Source organism: Labeo rohita, chromosome 17 (assembly GCF_022985175.1).
Source record: "Labeo rohita strain BAU-BD-2019 chromosome 17, IGBB_LRoh.1.0, whole genome shotgun sequence".
Classification (NCBI taxonomy): Eukaryota; Metazoa; Chordata; class Actinopteri; order Cypriniformes; family Cyprinidae; genus Labeo; species Labeo rohita.
In genome coordinates this window covers 29401262-29411840 of record NC_066885.1, presented here as the reverse complement: position 1 = coordinate 29411840, position 10579 = coordinate 29401262, and the positions used below count along the sequence as shown (strand labels likewise).

The window sequence follows — 10579 nt, the reverse complement described above, 5'->3', positions numbered from 1 at the left end:
AGCTAATTTTGTACTAAATGCATTTTAGTTGTGCAAAAGCAGTGCTGAAGTTCAGATAAAGTTGTATTAAATATACTTATTTGTGCTAAAGTGGGGCTGTTTAAGTATACTTAGGTGCACTTTAACTGTCCACTCTTGTATTTAAGTTTAAAAATCCAGAATTCACTTAGCATAAACTTTAGATGTATTTTGGTGTCATTAGCAACCACACAGTAAGACTGTTGAATATACATTTACGCTAAAAATTACGCTAAAAACAAACTGAGGTCATACTATCATTTACTTTTAATGACTTTTTTAAAGTAAACTTGAAGTGTACTAATGCAATAAATTAATCTTAAAAAAAAAAAAAAAAACATGACACAGCTAAAGAAATGGCCTTTTACTAACACCCCCAGCATTGTGTGGTGTTACAAGTACTACTATATGTAAACTATTTTTGTTTGTTTGTTTGTTTGTTTGTTTTGGGACTATGAGCCTGTTTGTGAAGGTAAGATTATAGATAAAAATATATATATATATATACTTCTGAATTTGGTCATTAATAACATTAAAAAGACATCTGGCTAATGTTGAGATTCATTAATGCCTCATTCCTTGGTGATGACAGTCTGAGAAAAAAAAAAAAAAAAATCAATCAATCAATCAATCAATCAATCAATCAATCAGTCAGTCAATTTTTGTTTTTGGAAATGTGGTCCACCTCCAAATATCAACAATGCAGATACAAAAGAAATTAAAATAAAAAGTGATTACAATACAGTGAAGAGAGTTGAATACATCTGCTTTCTAAAATGCACATTGGATCTGAGCCCCTTTTCTCTAAATACTTGACCTGTGTGCAAGGTGAATGGAAAGGAAATATTTATTGTTTAACTAAATTTGAACACTACACTCCATCAAAGAGATGTGAGGCTTTTAAATTGTATTTGTAAATTTGATGTAATCTTGTGGTTTCAGTTCTACATTCTGCTGATGATTCAAAAAAATGTATATTATGACATGTTGGGTTTATTTTAGAGCCCAGTTCAGTGACGGTGGAGGAAATAAAAAGAGGTATACAGTCACAATGGAAGACAAAGGAAAATGTGTTCTCATCACATAATGATAGCATTGAATTTGCATGTCAGAAAGGCAAATATTTAAGAGGCAATAACCACCTAAGACAAAAGTGTAATGATGGAGTGATGACTTTGCCTGAGTGTGTGTCACAGTGGGAATAAATCATCAAAGCATCAGCTGCACTACTAAGCAAAAACAAATATAGCATATCTAGAGAGAGAGAGAGAGAGAGAGAGAGAGAGAGAGAGAGAGAGAGATTTGGATTGCTTGCAAGTAAAACTAAAGTCAACCAAAATGTTAAAAGCAAACATTTTTAAATGTGCATTCATGAAAACAACATGAACCCATTTGATGCCAGCTAAGTGAGAATATGTTTAGTCTGTAATCATATTTTACAATGCCTTAGAAATATTTTTCCCCAGATTATTTTTGTTATTAGTTGTTGTAATTATAAAATTAAAATATCATATAATATATAATATATATTTACATATAATATAATATAATATTATATGTAAATATTGTTTTTCAATATAACCAAATCAACACTGAATAAATAGCATTTTGTTTTTTGTTTTTTTTTGTTTTTTTTTTTTTTTGTTGTTGTTATAAATAGTGCTGAACATGAAATTGAGTGATATATTCACTTAATAACATGCGTTTCAGTGTTTTGAAATAATGATTCATAAAAATCAAGATAAAATAGTTGATTAAGGGTCTATTTAAATTTGCAAGTCACTTTATCTTCGTTTACTAACGTCTCTGTTCAAGGCCTCAACTCTGCCAGCATACCTCCAACAGAACAGTGGAATGATTCGCTGTATTTTGAACGTGACTAATAAGTTTGTAAAGAAAGAATGTGATGGACTGATGACCTGGTAACCTAAATTCCTTGTTAACATGCTTTCATTCTTAAGAAAACACTTTCAAAGAAGCATATGCAGTTTCTGTGAACATCTGTGCATTTTTATTTAGTAATAAAAATATAAAAAGCCAAACAATAATATTCACAATACAAAACAAGTTAGAATTGAATTGAGGCAAAAAGACCAAATATACAATGAAACGTAAAAGATGAAAATAACAGTGATTGGAAATGATCATGAGAAGGCCTTCTCAGAAATAGCTATTTTCATTTCCCACCAGGAAGGGTTTAATCCCTTCCAAATTCTGCTAATCCATAATCCCGCTTGCTCCTTCCTCATTTCTCCCATTCCTTCTGTAGACCCTGACCCACAATGCACAAGTCCGGATGCGAGACAGACCGGATTGCACCTCTGATTTCTGTTTGCTCATTCCATGGCTTGTCTTCTCTGACTGGACCATCTTCCAGCCTGTGACAGCAAAACAGAATAAGAACATTAGTGAATTGAAGGATTAGGGAAGTGGGCCAGAGCTGGTTAGCACTGGTCAGCAGCAAGACATTGAGAGCTTAGTTGCTGGGGATTAGGAATTATATTAAAATGTACGTGAGAGAGGTCTGAATCACAAAATGTATGATAAATTATGATACATATTTCATGTTTCCTCAAGTTCAGTGAAAATTTGTTTAGTCCATATTATATTTTCTGCTTCTGTCAACCTTCACTCATTCGTTTACTGTACAGACATCACATAAACAAACTGAGCATTATTTACTGTATGTCATGTGACCATATTTACAAAAGGCCATCACATACACATTCAATGTGTTGAACTGTTCTGAATATGTGTTTTAATGAATATGTGTAAACATTGTAGGGTAGATTGTTCCAGAGTTTGGGTGCTAAATAAGAAAAAGATCTGTGGGCGGCAGATCTTTTTCTTATTTAGCACCCAAACTCTGGAACAATCTACCCTACAATGTTCGGGACGCAGACACACTCTGTCAGTTTAAATCTAGATTAAAGACCCATCTCTTTAACCTTGCTTACACATAACAAATCCACATTCTTATAATTCAAATCCGTTAAAGGATTGTTAGGCTGCACTAATTAGGTCAACCGGAACCGGGAACACTTCCCATAACACCCGATGTACTCGGTGCATCGTCAGAAGAATGGCATCTACGCTAATATTAGTCTGTTTCTCTCTTATTCCGAGGTCACATTAACCACCAGATCCAGTCCGTATCCAGATCAGATGGTCACTGCAGTCCACTGGATCGAGTCCGAACCCAGCCCAGATGGTGGATCAGCACCTAGAGATGACCTCTACAGCCCTGAATGTCAGCGGAGTCCACATCAACTAGATGAGCCCCAGAGACGGATCCACATTAAAGACCACATCACCTAGACGGCTGTCGGCACAAGACCACGGGAACTTTGGCCAGAGGAGAACTGGCCCCCCGACTGAGCCTGGTTTCTCCCAAGGTTTTTTTTTCTCCATTTGTCACCGATGGAGTTTTGGTTCCTTGCCGCTGTCGCCTCTGGCTTGCTTAGTTGGGGACACTTTCTCTTAACACAATATTGCATTTTATTTTATTGTTTTTGATTAACTACCTTTACCTATAATGTGAGTGTTTAATGTTGCCTTTGGCATTGTTGATGTACTGTTTCCTATTTAATACTGTACAGCCGCCTTGTCACAATTCTGTATTGTTAAAGGCGGTATATAAATAAAGGTGACTTGACTTGACTTGACTTAATGAATTCGTTTTTATTTATTTAGAGTTGTTTTGTGGGTTTTTCCAATCATTCTTTCATTGTTTCTCTGAAACTAGTTAAACAATCTAAATAAACAAGTTTCCCCACATACATGAAAGCATTCTGACCTGATTCTTGTCTTGCTCCACCTTTGAAAGCAGTTCCCAAGTATTTGCTGTTGTTGTTTTGTGTTGAACTTTTTTTCCCCTTCTTATAATCATGCAGTATATCTGTTCATATAGTATATCATATTATATATGTATAATATCATTGTTTAACTGAATATTTAGCAAATTGATAAATAAAACTAAGTATCTGGCACATAAGGTACAAACACTTTACGACCAAGCACAGATAGATTTGTCCCTTGTTATTCACCTGAGATCTGAGTGACATTTACACAATGAACCCATAATTGAATTTCAAAAACGGCCCTCTTTATTATGACAGAGACAATCAAAGTGCTTGTCCTATAACATTTTCTTACTCTTTTTGAAAATGAAATGTGTAACACAAGAAGCCATTTCAAGCATGAATGGTACTTGCTTCAGATACCCTTCTCAAAAAAGTTGTTTAAAGTGCCCCTATTATGCGTTTTCAAATATGATCTTTCATGCAGTGTGTCATGTAGCTGTATGTGAACATAAACTATCTGAAATGTTGTGAAGCTGACAGTGCACGATACATAAACTTATTGTCTATCAAAAAAAGAGTCGACTCACATTTGCCTAAACGAGTCGTCAGGATTTCAAATCTTTTTCTGTTACGGCCACACGTCACGAAGTAACAGATTTGCATAATGTCCGCCCACGTTCTACGTCGCGAACAACTTGCCCGCCCATCCGTTTCCATGGGGTTTAGGTCACATGGAAATTTACACGTACATTATACGGAAGACGCTGTATCATGCGCTGTGAGTAAAGCTGTTTTATATTCACTTCCAAAAGATGATGAATCTACAAAGACTATTTTCTAGCGACGGTTCAAAATAAGTAGTTGTGTATGTTATGTTGTGTAACAACCCTGCACATGTCATGCTAACCGGCTAAATCACGCTTGTGTAGTTCTGTTGTTCAGCTGTGGACCCACTGTAGTCTAACAATTTGTGACTGATGCAGCTTGACTGTCTGTCCGTCTCATTAGTTGGAGTAATGATAAAGGATGGCGCACGAAGCGACTTTCACACCGAATGCGGAAAGCGCTGTGCTATGAAACCCATTCGTTTGAATTGCTTCCGCCGCACGAGGACGGCTTGTTTCGGTCTCGACCAAAGCACACACGCAGCGGAGCGCGCACGCCGCGGACAAAGTTCAAATAAGTTGTTCAAATAAACTTTTTCCGCTGCACTCTGAAGGGCTGCACTGAACCCAGCGGCCAGCAGCGCTTTCCGTGTTCGGTGTGAAAGCCACTTAATGCATTATATAATGTTGAAGTTTACCACATAGAGGTGTGCCCGGTTCGGTTATAAAAGCAAATTGCGAGCACTTTCCACGGCAGTCCGTGCTAACTTGTCGATCAGCCACTTCAGCCGTTTCATCGTCAGACCCGATGCCATCTTTTCTATGTATTGACAAGTATCCAGGGCTGTCAATCAGTTATGGCAATGGGCGTTTCGTTCTCCGACACGCTGTACGCGGTAAACCAATCATAAAGGACTGCGCCATCTGACTAATCACAGCAGTGAGGGCTCACGGAAAGGAGGGGTTTAGAGAGACTGAGTCTTCGAACTGCTTCGCACGAGTCGTTTATGAATCATTTAGAAATGGGGTAAAATTAAATCTATTTTTGGAGAAAACTGAAGTGTTTTTTGACCTTGCATACATGTAAACCTGTTTTGGGAGTCTATTAAAACAATATTAGCAACCTTTAAAATGGCATAATAGGGGCACTTTAAAATAAAGATTGAGCAAGAACATTTTGGATACTGTATCACTATTAAGCATCACATCTCAAAGGAGTTGAGTTCATAGATCATAATTGGACTTTTCTGCATAGTTTGCATAGTTATTTTGTACTCTTATCTGCTTTAGAACATTTACAGAGATATGTTTCTGGGTCATTAAATCACAGATATTAACCTTATTTTCCTGATGACTTTGATGAGCAGCCATGTAGAAATGTCGAAGCATTAAGAAAGACATTATAAGCGTGTATGTTCTGTGCTATGTATAATCATGCAACATTTAAATGCAAATTGAATCTCATAAGGTGCAGACTATAAACATACTAGATTAATTTTAAGCAGTTATACGTTAGTAAAAGCATGTTAGACTCACCCATGGGTACTAATTGCTGGTTCACTCCCACATGTCTCTGCCACAGAGATGACTGGCACCCTGGAAGGCAGGCTTAGACTGGGCCTCCTATCTGACTGGCTACGCCGTATGAATGGCTGGGGCCCTCGTGCTGAGATTGGCAGGCGACCACGCTCACCCCAGGGTCGAGGCAAAACACTGCTACCGGAGGAGACCCATGCCTGAGGGGGCTTGGGTGTAGAAACAGGCTGAGCCTCAAATAAAGATGATGAGACCGGACAAAACACTGATCGAGCATTACTAAACACTCTTGAAGAGTCCTCACCACTGTTTTCTTTGGACCAGCGATGCACTTTAGGGGAAGCAGGAGGTGATGGTGCCTTAAAGGGGTAGGTGACCCCTGTTACCGTGATGGGGGTGTGGTCTTGCCGTGTTGCAGGGGTGCTTGGCAGCGTTCGTTGGCCAGCAGAAAGTGGGGTTGGGAGTTTGCGAACTACAGGAGGGCTAGATGAAGTTGAAGAAGATGCTTGACTTTTCAATACTGGAGGACTAGGGAGTCTCCGATGTAACAAGGGTGTGGATGGTAACACGCGAGTTCTGGATGCAGTTGGAGTGGCAGGGGTTTGGTTCTTGCAGGCATTGTTTGGCACTGTTTCATTGGTATTGTTCTCTTTTTGTGAAATCTCTATGTCACCTTGGCAGGAGGAAAGCTGCCTGTGGCCCTGCTCAGTTGTAGGTTTCTCTGTCGGTGAGTCCGAAGAATGCCTCAAGTGGATTATCTTTCTTGCTTGTTTGTAGAGGCAGGCAGCCTCCTCACTTTCCGTGTCTGTCTCATAGCTGGAATCATGGTGACCACCTTTCACAAGTCCTCTGGTATCCTGGTGTGTGGAACGAACTGGTGACATGCTTACAGAGCTCTTACACAAATTCCCTTTACTGGGTAGCACTGTAACAGACTGCAGAGAGGCTCGTAACCTCTGAGACATTGCAGTCCTTTTTCGCAGGGTGGATCGGCCCCTGCATGTTACATTTTCTCCCATGTCCTTCGTCTGTGCATTTTCAAAGGAATTGTCCATGAGAACCTCAAGTGGAGGGGGTGGTAGATTGTCAATGTCCAGATCTTCTGTCCTTTCAGAGCACTGTGATTCCCCTTGACTACTGAGCATACTATTTCCACTGAATGCTAAAGTGGCAGAAGGACCTAAACCTGGAATGATGGGAACACCACACTTTCTAACACCCTTAAGAGGTCCAAGAATTTGTACACTCTCTGGGCTCTGTTTACTTTCCTCCAATCCCTGACTAAAGGTGTCAATCAATTTTTTAACAGAATTTCTTTCCCTATACAATCCTGAAGATAGGCGGGGTGATGGTGGAGGGCTTGGCACAGGTATTACCTTAAGAGGCCCTTTAACAGGTGGAGTTTTCTTGTCTTTTTCCTTTCCCTTTCCTTTATCCTTTTTCTTTTTTTCTTCCATCTCCTCCTTTACACCTTTCTGCTCAACCTTTGCATTACATGCCTTTCTTTGATTACTTGGAGAAAAAATGTTCCTATTCAAAGAACGCTGCCTGTCAGCAGCAACTGATGAAATGGTTTGTGTTTGCGGCTGCTGGATTCTTTTGGATGAACCTAGCTTTGTATTTCCTTCACATTTAACCTTGGTCATTCCCTCCAGCCTTTGGTTGAGTTCCTTTTGAGTTCTCTCAAGTTCAGTGAGTGTAGGATCTTCTACTTTATTGCGTAGAGAGTCTGCTGATCTCGACCGTTTAGTAACCGTCGTCTTTTTCTTAGATGTTTTAGAAGCAGCTGTTTGGGGTCTTTTAGAACTTTTGTCACCATCCTCAGTCCACTGACTACAGCTATTTGGGTTATCTGCCTGTTTTGCTTTTTCTCCTGGCCCTTGGGATGGCAAAAAACGAATCCGGCCACTAATGGCATCTTTTAGCTTTAATGTCATTTCAATGTTTTGAGGATTCTCTATTCGCTTTGATGGCAAACGTTGTGGTTGCCTCCGGTCTGGAATAAAAGAATCTGTTTGTTTGCTTCTTTTATCCTTGCATTTTTCCTCTTCATTACCATCCTCCACATCATCCCCACCACCCTCATCCAAGAAGACAGAGCCAAGTAGTGATTCTGTATCCCTTTGTTCTTTTTCTGCAATAGTGCAAGTTGAGTCAGTGGAGTTAAGAGAGCTGCTGTTGCTTATTGTTTTGAGAAGTCTGCCTCTGTATGAGCCTCGGTGAACTGGTGTAGAACCGCAAGGGCTACTGGATGCAGCACATATAGTTCCAGTTGAGTCACAACTTTCTCTCCGTTGGCGCTGTCTGTCTGAACCTGCCAACGACTCGCTTTCTGCCCCAAGTCCACTGTCTTCACTAAATAGTGCAGAGTCTTCTGGCCCAGGTTTTTTCTGTGAAGCAGCCTCAATCCGAGAAAGCAGCCGCATTAATCTAGACTCTGATGCACGTTTTGTCCTGAGCTTCTCATCTAGAATTTCAATAATAGAGGAAAAGTAATCCACCGCCTCCTCCAGTGCGGTATCCCCAATTCCACACACTGATTGACCTACCTGACGCATCCTCTGTACGGTGTACTGAAGGAGTTGTTGTAGTAGGTCTGGTGGGGGCTCACTGCAGGTGTGAGAGGTCACATTTTTTGTTGAGTTGGGTGAGGAAGAATTCTTTTTTTCACAAGGCCATGCCAGATGCGCTCCGTTTTCTTTTAACATCATCTCCCCCTCTTCCACTATTTCCTGCAGCCCTTTGTTTATTTCCTCATAGCATAAGACCATGAATGCCACCATGGGTTGCAAGGAAATTTGGGTTTGGGCTGCATGATCAAGTAACCCCAGAAGATCTTCATATTTACTTATGCTGGGGTTAAGATATGCATACGCTGCTTGATGAGCTTTCACAAGTGTCTCTGGAAAGTCTACTTTCTCCTCACTGAAAAGTTTTCTTTCCTTTTCTTTCTTCCTGTTTAGTTTGACACCTTTAGGAGCTTTCTTTGATTTCTTTGCACCCTTTTTCTCACAAGCCTCTCGCTTTTCTTCTTGTCGCTCCTTCTCTTGAGATAATATATCGATGGTAATCTCTTGTGTACCCAGTTTGGCAGAAGCAGCCCCTTCAGGCTCAGCCGTAGAGAATTTCCTCCCTAACGATGTGGAACTTGTGTTGTTCCGAACCGTTGAGTTGTCTCTCTCTGTGTCCCGTCCACAGGATTCTCCACTGCTCCCATCATCAGACTGTGTTTCATGAGTCCCTGGAAGTAGAGTTCTCCCTCTTCTGAATGCACCTTGTGCTCCGTGGAGACCATTCCCACGTGAAGGAGAGCAGCCCATTTCAGAGCAATTGCAGTTCACCAGGATTTTGCACAAATACAGTCCAACAAAGACAAGGAGCAAGACCACTCCATCTGATGGCAGGATGTTTTAGAATCACCAGCTGCGCTTGTCATTTTCAGATGACTGTAATTAACAGACACACAGTTGTATTTGACTCTCTCTGTGTATCCTAGGAAATCACCTTAGAAGGACTTTTAAGAAAAACAAATGTGAAGTGCCAAAGGAGTCTCTTTTCTTTCAGTTAAAAAAGAAAAAAAAAAAAAAAAATGCTTTTGAAGAAAGCATTGACAAGCATTTTGTCTAATGCCACAGAGTCCCTCTGTACCTCCTGGAGGACGAGCAGCTGAAGAGATTACTAAGGATTTGAGAGTAGTCCTAGGCATGCACATATGTCACCTCAAGGCAAATAAAACACACAGTCTCAAGACTTTAAGCTCATTAAGGTAATCACAGTTGTTTTCAGGTAGCTTTTTATAGCTCAAACCCAATGCGCCATAGAAAAGTTGGTCTAAGATAAAATTCTATTCAGTGAACTCTTGTAAATTACAAATATTCCTTTTGCTATATTGCATCGTTTCAACGCTTTGAACAGAGAAATATATTTATTCCAGAAATATAATGTATTGCAGCACATTTGTGTTTTAAACAAGACATAAAACAGTTCACATCTTAATGCAGTGATAATAATAACCTTTGCAGAATGTAATGCTCTAGTTCCCTCTGAATCTGATGGTTCAGTTCCCTCCCCTTAATACTTTTGTATTAGCACAGTGACACAAGAACCCGTATTCAACCATACCCATGGCTGACATTCTGACATCAGTGCTCAGAGAGGGGAATGCTTTCCTCTTCCTGTTCTTGCCTGATTGACAGGTTCACTGTCAGCGGCTGAATCTGTGCACCGCATCACTGTATTAATGTAATCTCTGGATCCCACTATGACCTCCCCAAGCCATATGTGTAATCAAGAATATGACCATTGTCTTTTATTGAAGAGTATATCTTTATTCATGTTCAAATGCGACACACAAAAGACACATTCAACATATTCAACATATAAGTTGCTTATAATTAAGCAATAAAACACAAGCAAGAACAAAAAAAACATGCAAGCTATGTGTTGTATTATGTTTCTTTTGATGTAGTGAATTTTGTTTAATGAATGTATTATTAACCTTCACCAACATAAATAATGCAATAGCATTAATATATTACAATCTTCTAGATTACATACACTTGAATTACACCACAGGATGTTGTGAATATATATTTACGTATGAATTTATATTTACAG

General features: G+C 39.6%; 1 protein-coding gene across 1 annotated transcript; it reads right to left on the bottom strand.

Annotated features, from left to right (window-relative positions):
• Positions 1 to 2097: 2097 nt before the first annotated feature.
• Positions 2098 to 9619, bottom strand: pcare1 (photoreceptor cilium actin regulator 1). The gene is made up of 2 exons (XM_051134140.1): positions 5963 to 9619; positions 2098 to 2396 (listed from the first exon to the last, which is right to left on the bottom strand). Exons 1-2 carry the CDS (start codon positions 9280 to 9282, stop codon positions 2264 to 2266), a joined length of 3453 nt encoding a protein of 1150 aa, XP_050990097.1. The 5' UTR covers positions 9283 to 9619; the 3' UTR covers positions 2098 to 2263.
• Between the last annotated feature and the right edge of the window lie 960 nt (positions 9620 to 10579).